The sequence below is a fragment of the Entelurus aequoreus genome, linkage group LG24 (genome assembly GCF_033978785.1).
Source record: "Entelurus aequoreus isolate RoL-2023_Sb linkage group LG24, RoL_Eaeq_v1.1, whole genome shotgun sequence".
Taxonomy (NCBI): domain Eukaryota; kingdom Metazoa; phylum Chordata; class Actinopteri; order Syngnathiformes; family Syngnathidae; genus Entelurus; species Entelurus aequoreus.
Window position 1 is genome coordinate 459,266 of NC_084754.1, and position 23,188 is coordinate 482,453.

The window sequence follows — 23,188 nt, forward strand, 5'->3', positions numbered from 1 at the left end:
CAACATAAACATATATAATCACCTGAAAGTCTTTATATCAGCTAAAACCACCAATCTGTTTCACTGGATTCAGAATAAAACAAAATTATGTTTTACCCAACAATGAACAATCAAAGATCTTTGCTCCTTCTCAACTCTGTGGTAATATTCTATTCACAAAATACAACCAATAGTTCGTTAATGTTAAATCTTACTTGTGAAAAGTAATCCCCCGATTCCTATTTTCAACAGTCCGCTCATTTTAGCTGGAAAACGCTGAGCACCATCTTTGTTTTCTACCTGTCAACTGTCAGTTTAGGCTGCTCGCCGGCTCCTCATCACCACTTCAAGATGGCGGCCCAATTTCTCGCGTCACAGCAGCCAATGCTGTGTCTACTTATAACATGTCTATGACTTTAACTGCTCTTCCAATTGACAGGGGAATTTATAATTGGCATGCAGTCCTACTCTATTATCATAACCAGTCATCAGAATAAATGGGGGGAACTACAAACTTGAAAGTAAAATTTAAAACCACGAAGTGCTTTAAAAAAAAAAATAGAACGTGTAATCATACAATACTGCACGGTGTCACTAAAATATTGCCTACAAATGAGGCAGCAATATGTCAAACGAATGTTGTTGATGCAGATGTTACAAAATTGTGCATAATCAAATGAACAAGCTCAATAATTAACTGTGCTTTTAAAGCTGACAGCCAGCAGGTGGCACTACAAGCCAGCCAATACGTTTTTCTCAGTTCGAGACAAAGCCTTCCAATGGTGTGTTATGGTATGTAACACTATTATAAAACACTGCACACATATTATTTGCATATGCAATAAACTTTATGGTATAAAACAAGTATAAACAGCTCAACATTCATTCATATCTTCAGGGGGAAAAAGTCATTTTACATAGAACGCGTACAGCAATGGGATGCTCCCATAATGATCCAGCAGAATGGAAAAGCTCTTAGTTATTTTAAATATTTAAGACATTTCTAGCAGCATATAGTGTACTGTATGCTTCTGCAAAAATGCAGGCTACGATGGCACAATATGAACTGTGTGCAAGGAAAGACATCTCACATCCATTCTGAGGCTTGCTTGTATCCTACAGAATTAGAACAACGCCATAAAGAGCATGTATTTCTAGCGTTGCTTTACTTAGCCATCTATAAAATAAAGAATCTACACATACAGTGTTTGTGTTATTTTCAATAACTAGTCGTTGCACATTCAAATGGCATATTGCTTTGGCTGCTTCTTGAGGCTCATGGACCTTTCAGTGTGGGTGATGACGTGAGTAGCTCTGTTGTTTAGGAGTCTGCATTCATGAAGAACATCTAGACGAGAGATACAAGGCATCAAGACACACTGTTCACGCCAGGGGTGCCCACACTTTTTCTGCAGGCGACCTACTTTTCAGTTGACCAAGTGGAGGGGATCTGCCTCATTCATATATATCATTTATATTCATTTATTTATCCATCCATCCATTTTAAGATGAAAGTACCAATGATTGTCACACACACACTAGATGTGGTGACATTTGTCCTCTGCATTTGACCCATCCCCTTGGGGAGCAGTGGGCAGCAGCGGCGCCGCGCCCGGGAATCATTTTGGTGATTTAACCCCCAACTCCAACCCTTGATGCTGAGTGCCAAGCAGGGAGGGAAACGGGTCCCATTTTTATAGTCTTTGGTATGACTCGGCTGGGATTTGAACTCCAACCTACCCATCTAAGGGCGGACACTGTAATTTTTGTACCGCTTGTCCCTTTTGGGATCGCGGGGGGCGCTGGAGCCTATCTCAGCTGCATTCGGGCAGAAGGCGGGGTACACCCTGGACAAGTCGCCACCTCATCACAGGGCCAACACAGATAGACAGACAACATTCACACTCTAGGGACCATTTAGTGTTGCCAATCAAATGTATTGATTTATGAAAGAGACATTTTAGTTAACAAGTTAAAAGGTGTTTAATGATAATACAAGCATGTTTAACACATAAAGATTCCTTTCTTTCATGAAGACAAGAATATAAATTGGTGTTTCTAAAAAAATTAAAAGGCGTCCTCTGCAATGCATTGGCTTGCTCGCTCTGTAATGAGCTTAATACGCTGCACCACACCATCAACAATCTGACAATACTCAATTAGGTCATTATCAGGTGTATTACCTGATTGTGATGACTTGCATTGATTGGAATCAGACAGTAGTGATGATAACGTCCACATTTTCAAATGGAGGAGAAAAAAAGTCCTCCTTTCTGTCCAAAGTGCTTGCTTTTTGCCATCTAGTTTGTCCAGCTTCCATACTCCTTTGTATACACTTTACAAGAAATACATTGGCGGCAAACTCCGTAGCTTGTTAGCTTGTGCGTGCTAGCTTTCTGAGATTCTTATTTTGTTAGCACAAGCAGGGTGAAGCAGGGCTTTTATTGTGAAGACAGGAAGTGTACAGTCGGTCTTTAGAGTCTTGACAGCAGGTACGGGCGTGAGAGTCTGTTGAAATAAAAAGTGTTTCTCGCTCTCCTGTCGGTCATTTTTCCTTAATAATGATCTGGCAGCAGCAAGCGTCATGTCACAAGACCCTCGGGTGCCGTGAATGTCAATCAAGCGACGTCTTAGTGACAATTGATGATCGCTAATTTTTAGGTCTATTTTTTGAATCCCTGGCTGGCAATGGACTGACACACCCTCCACCATCCACGTAATGGGCACCCCTGGTTCACGCTATCATGTGATCTACAGTCATTTCTTAATGACGACATTTTTTAAAAAGTTTTCGTAACAAGTGTCCTCAGAATGCTTCCATTGCTTTAGTTGACGTGCTGGCTGGCTGACACTTGCTACTCACTCTGCCAGCCTCGCCAACCAGGACATGTTGGCTATGTTGACCTGGTTCCACCCAGTGATAGCTGAAGTTTGCTGACTGCCGTTCATCAGCTCGCGAGAGGAGCGATTACATTATAACGGACTTTTCTTTCAACTTGTCTTAAAACCTCTAAAGGCTGAGTGGCCACACGCGTGGACAGCAGCTTTTAGCTCTTATTTCCAAAATTGTGTACACTACTGAATTGGGGTCTCTCGGCCGCTTATGTGGACACTTATACTGCCATCTGGTGGTGTCAGAAGAGTATAACATACAATGGAACTTGGAAAAAAAAAAAAGTGTAAAAATAAGAATTAGCATGTCACTAAACATGAAGTACACATTTGTGTACTTATGGACTAAGTACATCATATCAAAAGATGATTCTTAGTTTTTATTCTAATTAGGGTCCAATAAGCCCAAATAGCAAAGAGAAATACAAAAGCATGTAAACAAACAGCTTGGGCCTTAAGAGGTTAATTATGTGCATCACTTGATGGATTATTTTCAGTCTTTTTGTACATCTTTGTTAGAAAAGTCACATGTCAACTGTCCTTTGGGACTTCCCATTAAAAAGAGCAGGAAGAGTATTGGAACAGTACACAGAATTATATCATCAAAAACAAAAAACTCTTACCATTAAACTGCTTGTAGGATTCTTCTACAATGGCATTGTTCGACCTTTTTATTTCCCAATAAGTATCCTCCACCCATGGCTTGCAGTCGTGATGTTCAACAAGTTGACCGTTCTTGTACTGACCAGCTTGAAATAAAGAAATAAAAAGCAAACATCAGCTTTAACCAACAACGTGACCTGCTGTTGGTTTACTGGGTAAGAGTCGTACCTTTAATAGTGTCGTCGATGTCTTTGCATAGCTGGTATAAGTCACTTCCACGTCCAACCACTCTCTCCCCTTGCATTTAAAAGTAAAAACATGTCAAATTTAAAGAGTACAGGTACTGTATAAAAAAAGAGCTTACCGTCTAGCACCTTGGTGTTGGGGAACATCTCAAGGACTATGGCCTTGTACGATGCGTTCCTGCACACTAAATTAGAATATCATTTGAGTTGCCGTGCTAATTGGACATTTTCTCACTCATTTGAATTTACCTGGATTAGAATAATTATACGTGTTGTCGTTGAGGCGAATACTTTCCAGCTTTCTTAAAGACTGAAGGCAGAGAAGGTTCTCGATACTGTCGAAGAACAAGATTCGAGTTATTTTACATGATCAAAGTAAAGCGTAAAAGAGGTGTAGCGTAATCACGACCCCAATGTCATACCTGGAGATGATATTACCCGCCAGGTTTAAATTCTGTAGATTTTCACAACTGTGCAGCGGCTCTGGGAACACATCAACATGACCAGACGTCAAGTTACAGTGGAACCTCTAAAAAGGTTGAACGTAATCTGATCCAGGACCGTGGTTTGGATTTTAAAACATATTTTCTCATTATTAATAATAACTGAGACTTAATTACCCGTATTTTTCAGACTATAAGTCTGGGGAAATGTATTTGATAAAAGCCAACAGCAAGAATAGACGTTTGAAAGGCAATTTAAAATGTGTAAAGAATAGTGAACAACAGGCTGAATAAGTGTACGTTATATGAGGCATAAATAACCAACTGCTATGTTAACGCAGTGTTTTTCAACCTTTTTTGAGCCAAGGCACATTTTTTGCGTTGAAAAAATGTGGAGGCACACCACCAGCAGAAATCATTAAAAAAACGAAACTCAGTTGACAGTAAAAAGTCGTCGTCGCAATTGTTGGATATGACTTTAAACCACAACCAAGCATGCATCACTATAGCTCTTGTCTCAAAGTAGGTGTACTGTCACCACCTGTCACATCACGCCCTGACTTATTTTGACCTTTTTGCTGTTTTCCTGTGTGTAGTGTTTTAGTTCTTGTCTTGCGCTCCTATTTTGGTGGCTTTTTCTCTTTTTTTGGTATTTTCCTGTAGCAGTTTCATGTCTTCCTTTGAGCAATATTTCCTGCATCTACTTTGTTTTTATCCTTCTTCGGGGGGACATTTGTCGATTGTCATGTCATGATCGGATGTACATTGTGGACGCCATCTTTGCGCCACAGTAAGTCTTTGCTGTCATCCAGCATTCTGTTTACTTTGTAGCCAGTTCAGTTTTAGTTTCGTTCTGCGTAGCCTTCCCTAAGCTTCAATGCCTTTTCTTAGCGGCACTCACCTTTTGTTTATTTTGGGTTTAAGCATTAGATATCTTTTTACCTGCACGCTGCCTCCCGCTGTTTCCCACATCTACAAAGCAATTAACTACATGCTGCCACCTACTGATATGGAAGAGTATTACACGGTTACTCTGCCGAGCTCTAGACAGCACAGACACTCAACAACGGCACATTATTTGCGGATTATAATTACTGCTTTGCAAAAAATATTTGTAACCCACATAGGTGAAATTAGATTATCTCCCACGGCACACCAGACTGTACCTCACGGCACACCAGACTGTGCCTCACGGCACACCAGACTGTGCCTCACGGCACACCAGACTGTACCTCACGGCACACCAGACTGTACCTCACGGCACACCAGTGTGCCGCGGCACAGTGGTTGAAAAACACTGTGTTAACGTAACATATTATGGTAAGAGCCATTCAAATAACTATAACATATAGAACATGCTATACGTTTACCAAACAATCTGTCACTCCTAATCGCTAAATCCCATGAAATCTTCCTCCCCGGTGTGGCCTCTGGTATGTCCTTTCTTTCTGCTGCTCGATTGCCGTTCTCTGCTGCATATTTCACTACGTCCAGCTTGTAATCTGCAGTATATGATTTCCTTTTCGGTGCCATTTTAGTTCAGTCCTTCTCAGTTTTTATAAGTTACCGCCAATGTTGATGTGATCCATTTTAATAGCTACGGCAGTAGCATATAGCATATAGCAGTTAGCATCCCATGACCCACAATGCACTTCTGCCATGACCCACCCCCCCCAGCCGAATTCTTATTGGTTGACGTGTGAGTGACGATTGCTGCCATTTGCTTCGTCTCTTACGCGAATGAGATAAATAATATTATTTGATATTTTACGGTAATGTGTTAATTTCACACATAAGTCGCCCTGGAGTATATGTCGCACCCACGGCCAAACTATGACAAAAACTGAGATTTATAATCCGAAAAATACGGTAACTAAGTTCCAGAGTGTACAAGTTATGTTTTAAGTAAGGTTGTCAAAACCAACAAGTTCACAAAAAATATTCGCATTAATCATATATTTACGCAGATTACTCACACAATTTATTTGGACTGCACATGCTCCTTTAGCTTAACTGTGAATGTTTACCTAAAACGCGACACGAGTTGTTTAACGGTCAGTGATCAGGTCAGTGTATAAGTCAGTGCAAAGATGAGTGACGAGACATCACCTGGTGTGCTCACTGGCAAATTTCACTTCACAATACCGTATTTTCCGGACCATAGGGCACACCGGATTATAAAGCGCACTGCCAATGAATGGTCTATTTTTGATCTTTTTTCATATATAAGGCGCTCCACGGGAGTGGAAGAAGTGTCAAAAGATGGAGCTAACTGTTTTAATGACATTCACACTTTACTTCAATCAATAACGGAGCAGCATCTCCTCATCCGTGGCTCACTAATGCAACAACAACCGTCCAAACGGAACTCTCTAATAACTAAAGTTCCTTGGGTGAATAATGTAAACTCACTACACCGGTATGTTTTAGTGCTTTCATGGAGAGTTTACTGACAGATATAAGTAAGAACTTTACGCTACTTTATATTAGAAATGGCAACAGCGGAGGATGAATGTCACAACAAGAAGATAGAGAAAAAGAAGAAGCTTATCAACTACGGACTACAAAGGCGGACGCGCGCAAATTTCAGGACTTATGCAGATCCCAAATACAGATCAGCTGGTACCAGAAGGTAAGAAAAGTTTATTTTGCATAATATTGGGAAACAAAACGCCAGATAATATGTCTTACCTTATACACACAGCATAATAATACTGGTATGTTGAAGCACAGTACAATCCATCAAGCGGTGCGGCTTCATAGCTTACCAAAGTCGTACTAAAACATATTGATAGTTTTTTGAGCGCCGTGTGTAATGTTCTATATTTTCAATGGAACATATAAAATGTTGGTGTTGTTTACTTGAGTCATATTGCAGTCTACACGTATCTCTTGTGTGTGACTGCCATTATATTGCAGCCTACACTATCTCTTATGTTTGACTGCCATCTACTGGTCACACCATGTACCAAATAAAATAGCTTCAAGGTCAGTAAGCACAACCAGAATTATTCCGTACATTAGGCGCACCGGGTTATGAGACGCGCTGTCAAGTTTTGAGAAAAAAAATAATTTTAAATGCGCCTTATAGTCCGGAGAATAGGGTAATCTTTTGATGCTGGCTGAACTGAGCTCCTATGAGATCAAACATCTCACACGATTTGTCAAAGTCTCACGCTATGTGAGGTCACATATGTTGGCAGTTTTTGCGGCTATTTGATTATTGCAGTCGTCACAACCTTTGAGGTTCCATTGCATGCACAAAAACTCAAGCTGAAACCTTCATTACTCCTGAATACTTACCTAAATTGGAAATCCTGTTGGCGGACAAATTGAGGACAGAAAGCAGCCGCAGGGGCGACAGAGGAGCTAAATTGACAATATTATTCCCAGAGAGGTCCAGTCTCTCCAAACTCATACACTCTCCTATACATCCGAGATCGTGTATTCCTGTGGAGACACGCATTCAATCATTAACAACAAGAAAACATGACAAGAACTACACTCGGACCTTACCCAGACCCCTAAATTTCAGAAACAGAATGGACTCCAAATCGAACTCCCCCGAGTGCGACTTGAGCAGTCCGGCGGTTATCTTGTCCACCTCTGCATCTGACAGAAGCAAATGTTGTACTGTATGAGACTGCAGCAAGGCAACACACACACACACACACACACACACACACACACAGCCACACACACACACACACACAGCCACATTATCTGTGAGTCAGCACTGCAGGAAGAGAACGCTGCAAGCATGGAGTGTCCACTGAAATGCATAAGAGAACGAGTGGATAATTCATGCAGTCATCCCGAAATATCACATTTGTGCCCATTGAGTGGGCAGAATGATGTCATTCGGCAGAAAAGTTAGTTATTGTGGGTTCACTCACTGTGATGTGTTAAGCCAGGGGTGTCAAACCTGTTTTCATTGAGGGCCACATCGCAGTTTTTTGTCTGCCCTCAGAGGGCCACTTGTAAATATAGGATTAAAAAAAAAAAATTATAGGATTCGGCTCATAATATAGCATTTGATTATTCGCTACATTTTAGTGTAAAAAAAACCTACATTTTATCGTAAAAATTGCAGTGTTTTTTACGGAAAATGACTGTAAAAGGAATGGAAAAACAGTCCCACTCTTTTACAGTAAAATTTAGAGTTGTTGATTTTATAGTGTATTACTGTAAACACAAACAGTACCAAAGTTGTTTTTTTTGCAAAAAAAACAACCTGGCAGCTCAGTTGCCAGAATTTTACCGTAAAGTCTATTGTCATTTTTACAGTGCACAATTTGATAACTTGCTTTGAAATCATAAGTCAAGCTGATATTCAAGTACTTATTTAAAAAAAAAAAAAAGATAACTTTTTGTTGCATTATTAGATATTACATTTTAAAATATATGTATATAAAAGATAAGCATGCAGTTAATGTATCTTTTGTATGTCAAAATGAAAACAACAAACATATAGTAAGAAAATATTCTTTATTAAAAGCATATTATTACCATTTCGCGGGCCATATAAAATGACGTGGCGGGCCCCTGGGACTTGAGTTTGACACGTGTGAGTTAAGCGAAAGTGTAATGAAGTTAATATTAGGAATAGCCTCCTTTAAGGCAGAATTTCTCTCACTATGCACACATGACTGTTTCTGATGCTGCTGTAAATACTCACTAACCATCATTATAATCACACTAACCATCATTATAATCACACTAACCATCATTATAAGCACACTAACCATCATTATAATCACACTAACCATCATTATAAGCACACTAACCATCATTATAATCACACTAACCATCATTATAATCACACTAACCATCATTATAATCACACTAACCATCATTATAATCACACTAACCATCATTATAATCACACTAACCATCATTATAATCACACTAACCATCATTATAATCACACTAACCATCATTATAATCACACTAACCATCATTATAATCATACTAACCATCATTATAATCACACTAACCATCATTATAATCACACTAACCATCATTATAATCACACTAACCATCATTATAATCACACTAACCATCATTATAAGCACACTAACCATCATTATAATCACACTAACCATCATTATAATCACACTAACCATCATTATAATCACACTAACCATCATTATAATCACACTAACCATCATTATAATCACACTAACCATCATTATAATCACACTAACCATCATTATAATCACACTAACCATCATTATAATCACAACCACTGAACATATACCAAGCAATTTGGTTGACTACTACAAAAACTTGGGTAACACTTAAGTATGGGGAACACATATTCACCATTAATTAGTTGTTTATTAACATGCAAATTAGTAACATATTGGCTCTTAATTAGTCATTATTAAGTACTTTTTTCCCCATTCAAAATGAATTCTCCATTTTTTTAAACTTCTGCAATTCGTACATTTTTCAACCTATTCAAACCATTCCAACATCAACACATTCCACTCATCCAATTAACACTTTCCAAAGTTCCAAATCCAAATTCCATTGTTCCTACAAATTCAAACTCTTCAAAATTCAAAGCATTCCAACATTCAAACTATTCTTACATTCATACTACATTCTGTCAGCGTTTCACTTCAACTTCAGCATTGGGGTTCTGGAGCCTATTCATGCTCATAATCCATCCATCCATCCATTTTCTACCGCTTGTCCCTTTTTGGGGTCGCGGGGGTGCTGGAGCCTATCTCAGGACATCCATGCTCATAATCATTTTGAAAAAAATCCCGCTTTTTCCAAAATTTCCAGGAAGTTCCCATTGAAACCAATGGGACATTCTTCAAAGTTCCACAACTTCCACATTTTTCATCTGATTCAAACTGTTCCAACTTCAAAATATTCAGCCTGTTCAGGAATTGTGTGCTCTACTTCAACACTTATAAAAAAAAAAAAATCCCGGATTTCCCTAAAAAAAATCCCGGATTTCCCATAATTCCTTTTTTTTTTTTTTTTTTTTGCATTTTCCCCATTCCAAAATGAATTGGCCATTTTTCAAACTTCCACAATCAGTGTTTCCCACACATTCATTTATTTGTGGCGGCCCGCCACGAAAGAATTACGTCCGCAACAAATTAAAAAAAAAAAAAAAAGGCAAATCATATAGTAGATGTAGATGCCCATATAGGCTGTTCACATTGACTTTACAAAAGAGAAGTGTAGGATACTTCTCTTGTTGCCTTATTTGTATTTGACCACTACTGTTTTCTGTTTATTTGTTACTGACTGTGGCAGGACACCTCTGCCTCTGTTTCACTTTATGTTGCTGGTAAATAATATGCTTGTAGTAGTAGGCTAAAGTTAAATTATTTAGTATGCACTAATTAAAGGGGCAGAGCTTTAAGAGACATTTTAGCTTTTATATTTTATAAGATATATTTTTTGTAAGAACCACAATTAATAAATATATTTCAGTGAATAACTTATTGTTCAAATCTGTATATAAATATGTACATAAAGTGTTGTAATTATATTGTAAAATGGATGGATGGACGTTTAAAACAAAACTGTTATTATTAATTAGTAAGTATACATTTTTTGAGCCTTTTTAGAGAAAATCAAATCATTGTAGTAAATTACGCAAATTACTCGATGAAGTCATGGTGACCACGCCCATAGCCACGCCCCCACCGCCACAGGTATCTGGCAGTTTATGGGAAACAATCCCCACATTCTTCAACCCATTCCACCATTCTGGAAATTCAAACTACCCATTTTTCCAAGTTCAAAAAAATTCCAGATTTTCCCGAAATTTCCTAATATACTACTTCAACATTTATTGCCCGATTTAGACAATTCTAACACCAACCAATTCAGCTCATACAGGACATCCATCCATTTCTGCCGCTTGTCCCTTTCGGGGTCGCGGAGGGTCCATCCATCCATTTCCTACCGCTTGTCCCTTTCGGGGTCGCTGGAGCCTATCTCAGCTGCATTCATGCTCATAATAATTTTTTAAAAAATCCCGCTTTTCCCAAAATTTCCAGGAAGTTCCCATGGAAACGAATGGGACATTTTTGTATATTAATGTTTATCGAACAAACCGTTGGGCATTTAATGACTAGCGGTCATTACATGTTAGCATATTGATATTCAAGCTAGTGAAAGAACAGCTGCGTGCTTCGGTGAGTCTGACTCACCCGGACTAAAGTGGGAGGGTTATTGAATCAAAATGATGCTAATTGCTTCTCTGACGGAAATGTTATGTAACGAAGGCAGCAGAAGGAGCCTCGGCTGCTACTATTACTCCTAGCCACTGACGCGCTAGCACGCCGCTAGCATGATGGCGGACAGTCGTCCAACTTACCTTGTTCTTTATCTCGCTTTGTGTCCATTCTGGTTCCAACACTTGTGCGCTTTGACAGGAAAGTGTGAGTCATTTAGAAGGGACGCGTGGAATTGGCGTGTGTCATGCTGTGGAGTTAAAAGATTGAAGTGCCTCCGACGGGGCTGCAGTGGACGCAGGTGGATGGGACGGAGCTTTGTGCTGGTGCTGGCCGGTGTGAGGGCAGCTTAACTCGGGTTAGAGTCGCTGCAGCTGGCCGGTGTGAGGGCAGCTTAACTCGGGTTCGAGTCGCCGCAGCTGGGGTGTGAGGGGAGGGGGTGTCGCTGCAGCTGGCCGGGGTGTGAGGGGAGGGGGTGTCGCTGCAGCTGGGGCCCGGGGTGTGAGGGGAGGGGGTGTCGCTGCAGGTGGGGCCCGGGGTGTGAGGGGAGGGGGTGTCGCTGCAGGTGGGGCCCGGGGTGTGAGGGGAGGGGGTGTCGCTGCAGCTGGCCGGGGTGTGAGGGGAGGGGGTGTCGCTGCAGGTGGGGCCCGGGGTGTGAGGGGAGGGGGTGTCGCTGCAGGTGGGGCCCGGGGTGTGAGGGGAGGGGGTGTCGCTGCAGCTGGGGCCCGGGGTGTGAGGGGAGGGGGTGTCGCTGCAGGTGGGGCCCGGGGTGTGAGGGGAGGGGGTGTCGCTGCAGGTGGGGCCCGGGGTGTGAGGGGAGGGGGTGTCGCTGCAGCTGGCCGGGGTGTGAGGGGAGGGGGTGTCGCTGCAGGTGGGGCCCGGGGTGTGAGGGGAGGGGGTGTCGCTGCAGGTGGGGCCCGGGGTGTGAGGGGAGGGGGTGTCGCTGCAGCTGGGGCCCGGGGTGTGAGGGGAGGGGGTGTCGCTGCAGGTGGGGCCCGGGGTGTGAGGGGAGGGGGTGTCGCTGCAGGTGGGGCCCGGGGTGTGAGGGGAGGGGGTGTCGCTGCAGGTGGGGCCCGGGGTGTGAGGGGAGGGGGTGTCGCTGCAGGTGGGGCCCGGGGTGTGAGGGGAGGGGGTGTCGCTGCAGGTGGGGCCCGGGGTGTGAGGGGAGGGGGTGTCGCTGCAGCTGGGGCCCGGGGTGTGAGGGGAGGGGGTGTCGCTGCAGGTGGGGCCCGGGGTGTGAGGGGAGGGGGTGTCGCTGCAGGTGGGGCCCGGGGTGTGAGGGGAGGGGGTGTCGCTGCAGGTGGGGCCCGGGGTGTGAGGGGAGGGGGTGTCGCTGCAGGTGGGGCCCGGGGTGTGAGGGGAGGGGGTGTCGCTGCAGGTGGGGCCCGGGGTGTGAGGGGAGGGGGTGTCGCTGCAGGTGGGGCCCGGGGTGTGAGGGGAGGGGGTGTCGCTGCAGCTGGCCGGGGTGTGAGGGGAGGGGGTGTCGCTGCAGGTGGGGCCCGGGGTGTGAGGGGAGGGGGTGTCGCTGCAGCTGGGGCCCGGGGTGTGAGGGGAGGGGGTGTCGCTGCAGGTGGGGCCCGGGGTGTGAGGGGAGGGGGTGTCGCTGCAGCTGGGGCCCGGGGTGTGAGGGGAGGGGGTGTCGCTGCAGCTGGGGCCCGGGGTGTGAGGGGAGGGGGTGTCGCTGCAGCTGGGGTGTGAGGGGAGGGGGTGTCACTGCCACATAAGACAAAGTTGAAGGATGTCTCCAAAATGTTGCATGTGCAACAGGTTCAATGTCAAGAGACTAAAGTAATGGCATATCATTTATTTATTTGCCATCACGAATAGTTAAGCTACAAAACCCAAAACCAGTGAAGTTGGCACGTTGTGTAAATCCATCCATTCATCAGTTTTCTACCGCTTGTCCCTTTTGGGGTCACGGGGGGTGTGCTGGAGCTGAAGCCTATCTCAGCTGCATTCGGGTGGAAGGCGGTGTACACCCTGGACAAGTCGCCACCTCATTGCAGGTCCAACACAGATAGACGGACAACATTCACACTCCATCCATCCATCCATTTTCTACTGCTTGTCCCTTTTGGGGTCGCGGCGGGGGGGGGGGGGGGGGTGGAGCCTATCTCAGTTGCATTCGGGCGGAAGGCGGGGTACACCCTGGACAAGTCGCCACCTCATCGCAGGGCCAACACAGATAGACAGACAACATTCACACTCACATTTCGTAATTAAAAACAGAATACAAAGATTTGCAAATCCTTTTCACCTTATATTCAATTGAATGGATTGCAAAGACAAGATATTTCATGTTCACACCGAGAAACTTGTATTTTTTTTTTGCAAATAATCATCTAAGAATTTAACGGCTGCAACAGATTGCAAAAAAGTTGTCACAGGGGCATTTTTATTTTTATGTTACATGACCTTTCCTTTTAACAACACTCAGTAAATGTTGAGGAACTGAGGAAACACATTTTTGAAGCTTTTCAGGTGGAATTATTTCCCATTCTTGCTTGATGTACAGCTTAAGTTGTCTCCCTTGTGCTATTTTAGGCTTCATAATGCACCACACATTTTCAATGGGAGACAGGTCTGGACTACAGGCAGGCCAGTCTAGTACCCGCACTATTTTACTACGAAGCCACGCTGTTTTAACACGTGGTTTGGCATTGTCTTGCTGAAATAAGCAGGGGCATCCATGATAACGTTGCTGGGATGGCAACATATGTTGCTCCAAAAGCTGTATGTACCTTTCAGCATTAATGGTGCCTTCACAGATGTGTAAGTTACCCATGTCTTGGCCACTAATACACCCCCTTACCATCACACATGCTGGCTTTTACACTTTGCGCCTAGAACAGTCTGGATGGTTCTTCTCCTCTTTGGTCTGGAGGACAAGACTTCCACAGTTTCCAAAAAACAATTTGAAATGTGGACCCGTCAGACCACAGAACACTTTTCCACTCTGCATCAGTCCATCTTAGATGAGCTCAGGCCCAGCGAAGCTGGCGGCGTTTCTGGGTGTTGTTGATAAATGACATTGGCTTTGCATAGTAGAGTTTTAACTTGCACTTACAGATGTAGCGACCAACTGTAGCCACTGACAGTGGTTTTCTGAAGTGTTCCTGTGCCCATGTGGTGATATCCTTTACACCAGGGGTGGGCAATTAATTTTTACCGGGGGCCGCATGAGCAACCCGAGCACTGCTGGAGGGCCACATCGACAATATTTCAATTAAATTTTGATCAATATTATTTTTGATATATACCGTAAGATAAATAAGAATAATACTTTAATTTAACCTAACTTAACTTTATACCAAAAGCACTGCTTTGGAAATCATTTGTACCCCTTTCAGAGATCACATTTAGTTCCCCTTAAACATCCTCATGTTGCACAATGAAATGTAAGCATAGGTTGAAGTGTGCATTCCTGTAACTTTCTCTAGTAACAGCATTCCATGAGTAATATCAATAAATTAACATTAATAATAAATGACAGTAAAATAAGCACACGTATGAATGAGGATTCATAGTGTAACTTTGTGTGGTGTTTGACTTGTCCGACTTTTTGTGTGGCCATAAACGCACCAGTGGTTTAGTGGTATGTGTGTTGGTGACAGATGACAAGTTGCTTTTGGCCTGGTTTGTACGGCAGAAAATGACTAGTTTTTCCAGATAGGAGTGTTTTACTCATGTTTTTGGTGTGGTTCTGTCCGAATATAAACAGTTTTGCTCAATAAAGTGATGGATATAATTCCTGTCCTCGAAGCATCTCAATAGACGTTACAATAATTGAACGGTGTTCAATTGAACGGTGTTGACGAACACCGTTAGGGCCGCTTGTTGTCACTGTCACTCAAAGTTGCATTGCAAAATTACACAGAATAAATGTGTTTATTTTGTTTAGAATTCAGATGGGATTTGATTTGACATATATTTGCTGTGCACAGAGGACGCTTGAGCAGTGCGCAATTGCGCAGGCACGCACCTTAGAGGGAACGTTGCTTGGCAGTCCATGTCTTGTTGAAAACACGCCATTCCTCATCAACTTTTCTCTTTTTAGCGTCTCGGGTGTAAAGCGTGCATCACTTGTCGCTGTGCACCTTCACTCGCAGGTTACACACGGACACACGCCCATAAATAACACTTTTCAAAATAAAAGCAGCACAGTTGTATTGCGCGCACGACATAGATGTTTTTTCAAATTTATTTTGTAATTTGTGATTGCAGCTGTTCACATTCATTCAGTCACGCACGCGCATACGTCCACACGGAAGTAATACAAATAACGCTTTTCAAAACAAAAGCAGCACCGTTGTATTGCACACTCGACATAGATACTTTTTAAAATGTATTTTGTAATTTATGATTGGCCTCACACGGGCCGGACATGGACGCACAAAGGGCCGGATGTGGCCCGCGGGCCGCAGAATGTCCAGCTCTGCTTTACACACTGATGTCGCTTTTTGATGCAGTACCGCCTGAGGGATGGAAGGTCCGTAATATCATTGCTTACGTGCAGTGATTTCTACACATTCTCTGAACTTTTTGATGATATTACGGAGCGTAGATGGTGAAATCCTGAAATTCCTTGCAATAGCTGGTTGAGAAATGTTGTTCTTAAACTGTTCGACAATTTTCTCAGGCATTTGTTGACAAAGTGGTGACCCTCGCCCCATCCTTGTTTGTGAATGACTGAGCATTTCATGGAAGCTGCTTTTATACCCAATCATGGCACCCACCTGTTCCCAATTAGCCTGTTCACCTGTGATATGTTCCAAATAAGTGTTTGATGAGCATTCCTCAACTTTCTCAGTCTTTTTTGCCACTTGTGCCAGCTTTTTTAAAACATGTTGCACGCATCAAATTCCAAATGAGCTAATATTTGCAAAAAATAACAAAGTTTCTCAGGTCGAACTTGAAGTATCTTGTCTTTGCAGTCTATTCATTTGAATATAAGTTGAAAAGGATTTGCGAATTATTGTATTCTGTTTTTATTTACCATTTACACAACGTGACAACTTCACTGGTTTCGGGTTTTGTATATCATTAATGTCGTTATTTGTCTATATTGCGCAACACCAGTGTAAAATCTTAAATTTCCCTGTGTTAAAGTTAAAAGTTAAAGTACCAATGATTGTCACACACACACTAGGTGTGGTGAAATTTGTCCTCTGCATTTGACCCATCCCCTTGATCACCCCCTGGGAGGTGAGGGGAGCAGTGGGCAGCAGCGGTGCCGCGCCCGGGAATCATTTTTGGTGATTTTACCCCCAATTCCAACCCTTGATGCTGAGTGCCAAGCAGGGAGGTAATGGCTCCCATTTTTATAGTCTTTGGTATGACTCGGCCGGGTTATTAAATGTAGCATAAGCCCGGTGTTTTTTTGAGGTGACGCAAATATTTTATTACTACACTTTAATATAATAAAATGTATCTTTATTATATGTTCAATTTACTGTCAGGGTTTACAGATTCATTCATCAAGTGAACACACAAAAAATCTAATTAGTATCATTTTTTTAGCAGTGAGTAACTGCTTCAGGAAAACCAGCAGTATCAGGGCACCCATAAATCCACATTGTGGCCCCACAATGAAGACAGCTGGAACCAGCGAATCATAAGTCACCCTCATTTCTTTATTTTTTTCTCTGATGCCCTATTGGCTTGTCTGGACTCCTGTGGGCAGCAGAGCCGATGCAGAAGCAGCCTGCAGACCTCGTCATCCACACTGGCTCCCATACAAGGTGCGCTGATCTTTTGCTCTTTATTTCTTGTCCTCTTTTTGGCTTTTTACGATGCAGCTTCTACATTCGGCATCCGTGGCTCACATCCCCTCAATGGACAGAGATGATACCTCATGAGGGAGACTGCAGCATCGTGGACTCACCCTGCGACAAAGACTGAGTGACTTCACGGCCCCTAAATGTATTTTATGGAGCAAAGGCTGCGGACCCTCTGTGTTCTGTGTGCGTACAAGCAACACATGACTTGATAAACATGGGAAACAAGCAGACTATTTTTACAGACGAGCAACTTGATGCCTACCAGGTGAGTGCACGCTTCTTCTTCTTCTCAACACTTGGTTACTATAAGACTAGAATACTGCACTGTATAAGTCGAACAATGTTGCAGTGTAACCTATAGAAGAACCTTTGTGTTGGACAAATATGATGAAAACATCATGACCCACTCAGACATGATGTCATCTTTGCCTATTAAAAGTCCAGATTAGACCACCACACACAGAGAGAAACATCTTTCATCGTATAACATGTGCTTGTTAATAATTGATGCCAAGTCAGCGGTATATGCTGTGAAACTCTACTCTCTGGAGACTGTTTGGTCCTCAAGAGCTTCTCTGGTTACTCCTGCTGGCGTTTAAAAGCCCTCAGTAGAATAATGTTGCTCTCTGCTTTAAAGCTCAAGGGCTAGATACACAAATATATACTCAAATATTTAGTTTTTGTTTTTTTTTATACATATTGACTTTTTTTAAATTTTTTACTTCATTCCTATTTATTTCCTCGTCTCCTCCACTCCTTAATTACATCATCTCCGGAACCGGTTGCCTCTGGCACGTACAGCTCAGACAGCGAGCGTACAAGGGAGATGTAAATTGAGGCGCCACTAATAGGCCTGTTATACAATGTCACACAATGCGTGGGCCGCACACATGCATGTGTTCTGCCACAGAAAAACACTATAGGCCTGTTATACAATGTCACACAATGCGTGGGCCGCACACATGCATGTGTTCTGCCACAGAAAAACACTATAGGCCTGTTATACAATGTCACACAATGCGTGGGCCGCACACATGCATGTGTTCTGCCACAGAAAAACACTATAGGCCTGTTATACAATGTCACACAATGCGTGGGCCGCACACATGCATGTGTTCTGCCACAGAAAAACACTATAGGCCTGTTATACAATGTCACACAATGCGTGGGCCGCACACATGCATGTGTTCTGCCACAGAAAAACACTATAGGCCTGTTATACAATGTCACACAATGCGTGGGCCGCACACATGCATGTGTTCTGCCACAGAAAAACACTATAGGCCTGTTATACAATGTCACACAATGCGTGGGCCGCACACATGCATGTGTTCTGCCACAGATCACATTGCACCCCCTCCCCACCACCGCGGTGTTAGCGGGGTGACAACATGAACTGCGACGTCATTTACGAGAAGCCTGACACCTTCATTTTGCCTTCAGGGAATCAAACATCTTTTATTTCTCTCTCCAGCTATTGTGTTACGCATAACAGCCTGTTCTGTTTTATTTGTATTGCAGGATTGTACTTTTTTCACCCGCAAAGAAATCTTGCGGTAAGTCGATTTTCATCTGTTTGTCAGTGTATTGCACACAAATGTGCAGTATTAAATGCAGTGCAGATCCAGAATGTTCTGTCTCGTCAGTCGGACCGACCTCTTGGCTGCAGTGTGTAGATAAAGAAATTACTATTTGGTAGCTGAGACAGGCATGGTGATTCATTTTGCACCCAAGTTGCATTTTGCACTAGCAAAATTGACTGATGATGCTCATGAGTCAGCGTCTTTTGGGTGTTGCAAGATGAACTTCCAAAGCCTGTGCTTCAGAGTGAAAGTGACTCAATCCCAGTGAGGTAAGCTCCTCTCTTGACTGAGCACAGTTATATGTCTGTCGCCATGAATCGCCGGCTAAAAGCTGACGGATTGACCACTTTTTCCTCCAAATTCCTTGAACATTATCTACACTTGTCATAGCCTCAAGGCAGATCTTTCCCGTGCTTCTGTATGTTCCTCCTCTGTGATATTGAATTGACTTTCTCTCCAAGGCCAGCATTGGCCTGGGGACAATCAGCCGAGGCCGTAATGGGGTCTCACGCTTTATGACCTTCATAAAACACTCCTTGTTTCTGCCCACGCAGTCACAGCACAGCCATGTTACACGGAAGATACAGGTTATCGCTGATTGTCACAAGTTCGCTGCGCCTCGGCCCTTTGGCCTTATGCTATAACATGAGGGTGGGGGGTTAGAGGTCATCCGGGGGCATACAAACAGGTTCCCACTGAGAAAAAAAACAAATGTGGAGGTGCCATTAGGATACATTTTGCACATGATGGGCCTGATTTACTAAGTTTGCGTGTACTAAATACACTAGCGTTCAAAAGTTTGGGGTCACAAGTAAATGTCCTTATTTTTGAAGGAAAAGCACTGTACTTTTCAATGAAGATAACTTTAAACTAGTCTTAACTTGAAAGAAATACACTATACATTGCTAATGTGCTAAATGACTATTCTAGCTGCAAATGTCTGCTTTTTGGTGCAATATCTACATAGGTGTATAGAGGCCCATTTCCAGCAACTATCACTCCAGTGTTCTAATGGTACAATGTGTTTGCTCTTTAGCTCAGAAGGCTAATTGATGATTAGAAAACTCTTGTGCAATCATGTTCACACATCTGAAAACACTTTAGCTCGTTACAGAAGCTACAAAACTGACCTTCCTTTGAGCAGATTGACTTTCTGGAGCATCACATTTGTGGGCTCAATTAAACGCTCAAAGAGAACTTTCATCTGAAACTCGACAGTCTATTCTTGTTCTTAGAAATTAAGGCTATTCCACTAAATTGTTTGGGTGACCCCAAACTTTTGAACGGTAGTGTACGTGCAAAATTAATAGCACACGCAAAGCTGATCTACTAAACTTGTACTAAGTGGATTGCGTCCATTAACTGAGCGGAATAAGGCGTGCAATTAATTTTGCGTTTTTGTCTTCATGCATAGGTAAAATATACAAAACCCAAAAGCAGTGAAGTTGTCACGTTGTGTAAATGGTAAATAAAAACAGAATACAATGATTTGCAAATCATTTTGAACTTATATTCAATTGAATAGACTGCAAAGACAAGATATTAAATGTTCGAACTGAAAAACTTTATTTTTTGCAAATATTAGCTCATTTGGTATTTGATACCTGCAACACGTTTCAAAAAAGCTGGCACAAGTAGCAAAAAAGACTGATAAAGTTGAGGAATGCTCATCAAAGACTTATTTGGAACATCCCACAGGTGAACAGGCTAATTGGGAACAGGTGGGTGCCATGATTGGGTATAAAAGCAGCTTCCGTGAAATGCTCAGTCATTCACAAACAAGGATGGGGCGAGGGTCACCACTTTGTCAACAAATGCCTGAGCAAATTGTCCAACAGTTTAAGAACAACATTTCTCAAGCAGCTATTGCAAGGAATTTAGGGATTTCGCCATCTACGATCCGTTATATCATCAAAAGGTTCAGAGAATCTGTAGAAATCACTGCACGTAAGCGATGATATTTCGGACCTTCGATCCCTCAGGTGGTACTGCTTCAAAAAGCGACATCAGTGTGTAAAGGAAATCACCACATGGGCTCAGGAACACTTCATAAAACCACTGTCAGTAACTACCGTTGGTCGCTACATCTGTAAGTACAAGTTAAAACTCTACTATGCAATGCGAAAGCCATTTATCAACAACACCCAGAAACGCCGACGGCTTCTCTGGGCCCGAGCTCATCATAAGAAATATACAAAATGATCTCAGGTTTTCAAACCTTAATTAACAGGTTTTATTTTGTAATGCAGTAGGGATGTGTGCTAATATAACATGCACAGGCGTAAAAAGAAACATTTATATTTTCTGTGCTTCCTATACGTCAGTCATATATAGTGACAGTCATATATAGTAACAGTCATTTTTTTTTCAACTCCATTTGTGTGGATGGAAAAAAAAATGTCACTCGAAGAAGGGGGCGTGTACCTTCTTTGTTCGGACATAGTCTAAAGATGTTAAAACCGATCAAATGTAGGTCAATATTCTCTAAGCTATGGCAGGAGAGCATCGTTGTATTTGCTTTGTGTTGTAGGTGACATAGCAAATATCCTAAATATCTAACAATAATGAATTGATTGTATTTTAAATATGCTAAGGGGGCTATTTAAAAACAAGATGCCACACGTTAAAATGTCTAGTAGGTATAAATCATGCGTTGTTCTCATCAAACATGGCTTGAATTGGAGAAATGAAATGATTACTGTAGTGTAAATAGGTGTAGTGTAAATGGTGATACAGTAGAACTCATTTCATTCAATTGTTTTTACAGTTGAACTTCTATGGTCAAATATTTATTCTTTCCACACTGGTTGGTTTTCTTTTATGTTCACTTTTTGTTCAAATTGTCTTTTCAAAAACTGGTAGATTGCAATAAAAAGGGTATGAATTAATCATCATTATCTTAACATTTTCGTCTTACCTCCGCTGTTTTCCCCCAACCTTTAGGACCCTTTTTGAGCAGGTCCCCGTTTTGTGTGATGTGTGTGTGACTGACGTCTAGTAAAGTTCAATCAATGTTTATTTATATAGCCCTAAATCACAAGTGTCTCAAAGGGCTGTGAAGTCGCTTGCCGTCGCCACCTGTTTGATATAAAACATATCACAATATTTGAGTCACGATACAATACAGTATTTTAATATGGCGGTATATTGTAATAATATGGAACATTACCTTCAATGTATGTTTAACCCTGTAACACCCCTTGTTGTAAAATTACAACGTTGCCTTTAACCATCCTAAAAAACAATCTGTTATATATTTTTGGAACCACATTTACATAGTCATTGGGTCCTATTGTTCAGTCTCACAAGGCTATTGGATCATACATTGGTTTATAAGTCATGCCTTCTGGCCATGAACTCACACGACCTCTCAAGGTTTCCTTCGAACAAAATCTATTTGTTTCATTGGACCGGATTCATCAGATTCGAGTAATTAAAATGTCTTTTATATATATTTTTTGGTTGTTATTACAATGTCTAGAGCATGTATATATGTAGTTATTGTGGAACAGATGCATCAAATTTCATTTAGAGCTTGTTATATAATTGTTGCAATTATAAAAGAGGGGGGAAAAAGCGTTTTTTAAGAGTTTTATCTTTTCATATTTTTTATATTTGTAATAAATGACGTCATAAAAATATAACTAATATGTGAGTATTATTAATGGTATATACCGTTATGGGGCTAAGTAAGCAATCAACCCTGCAAATGAACCCTTAGTTCACTGGTTCTTAACCTTGTTGGAGGTACCGAACCCCACCAGTTTCATATGCGCATTCACCCAACCCTTCTTTAGTGAAAAATAAAATTGTGTTTTTTTTCAAATTCAAGACAAAGTTATATGTTTTTGGTAACACTTTAGTATGGGGAACTTATTTCAAGTAACAAAGACTTAATTTAGAGTTATTTGGTTAGGGTTAGGGTTAGGGCCAGGGTTAGAGGATTAGGGTTATCATAAGGCCATGCCGAATAAGGCATTAATAAGTACTTAATGACTAGTTAAGATCCAATATGTTAGGGTTAGAGTTAGGTTACTAATTTGCATTTTATAAGCAACTAATTAATGGTGAATATGTTCCCTATACTAAAGTGTTACCATGTTTTTTTACTGGTGCACAAAATGAACCATCACCTTGTTCAAACAACAAAACCAACACAGTGCATAAACTCTTGACCTCCGCCGAACCCCTGAGCCCGACTCACCGAACCCCTAGGGTTCGATGGAACCCAGGTTAAGAACCACTGCCTTAGTTGTTCAGACAACGTGAGTACAAATACAGAAATTCTGCTCCCATCAAAGCCCAATGTTGCAATATTACAACATTTCTCTAAAAACATACATAAACATTTCATTTTTTAACTCTTCAATTCCTGCCTCAAATGCCTCCTACAACAACATCTGAAAGGTAAAATATATTTTGTTTAGGTTTTTCTATATTTGGGTCTTACAGGGT

General features: G+C 41.9%; 2 protein-coding genes across 6 annotated transcripts in view; one reads left to right on the top strand and one right to left on the bottom strand.

The window, feature by feature from the left end:
* Positions 1-805: 805 nt before the first annotated feature.
* Positions 806-11,814, bottom strand: lrrc61 (leucine rich repeat containing 61). The gene is made up of 9 exons (XM_062035355.1): positions 11,514-11,814; positions 7,679-7,774; positions 7,466-7,612; positions 4,142-4,202; positions 3,969-4,054; positions 3,839-3,904; positions 3,703-3,771; positions 3,495-3,620; positions 806-1,327 (listed from the first exon to the last, which is right to left on the bottom strand). The coding sequence occupies exons 1-9, from the start codon at positions 11,584-11,586 to the stop codon at positions 1,221-1,223; spliced, it is 831 nt and encodes a 276-aa protein (XP_061891339.1). The 5' UTR covers positions 11,587-11,814; the 3' UTR covers positions 806-1,220.
* Positions 11,257-23,188, top strand: part of cib2 (calcium and integrin binding family member 2) — a 28,265-nt gene continuing 16,333 nt past the window's right edge. The window contains exons 1-3 of one of the 5 annotated variants that reach the window (XM_062035357.1): positions 11,257-11,331; positions 17,169-17,415; positions 18,672-18,706. In XM_062035357.1, coding sequence (XP_061891341.1) covers positions 17,365-17,415; positions 18,672-18,706 — 86 coding nt within the window. In that variant the 5' untranslated portion in view covers positions 11,257-11,331; positions 17,169-17,364. Of the gene's footprint in view, positions 11,332-17,056; positions 17,416-18,645; positions 18,707-23,188 lie in introns of those variants that run through there. The other 4 variants (XM_062035356.1, XM_062035360.1, XM_062035358.1 and 1 more) reach the window with 4 other exon arrangements.

Excerpts from the sequence above, each read along its gene's own strand:
- lrrc61 (XM_062035355.1), bottom strand. The coding sequence starts at position 11,586 with ATGACTCACACTTTCCTGTCAAAGCGCACAAGTGTTGGAACCAGAATG. Across the intron at positions 7,775-11,513 it reads AAAGCGAGATAAAGAACAAG|ATGCAGAGGTGGACAAGATA; the intron begins GTAAGTTGGACG and ends TGCTTCTGTCAG. Across the intron at positions 4,203-7,465 it reads CAACAGGATTTCCAATTTAG|AGCCGCTGCACAGTTGTGAA; the intron begins GTAAGTATTCAG and ends ATGTGTTCCCAG.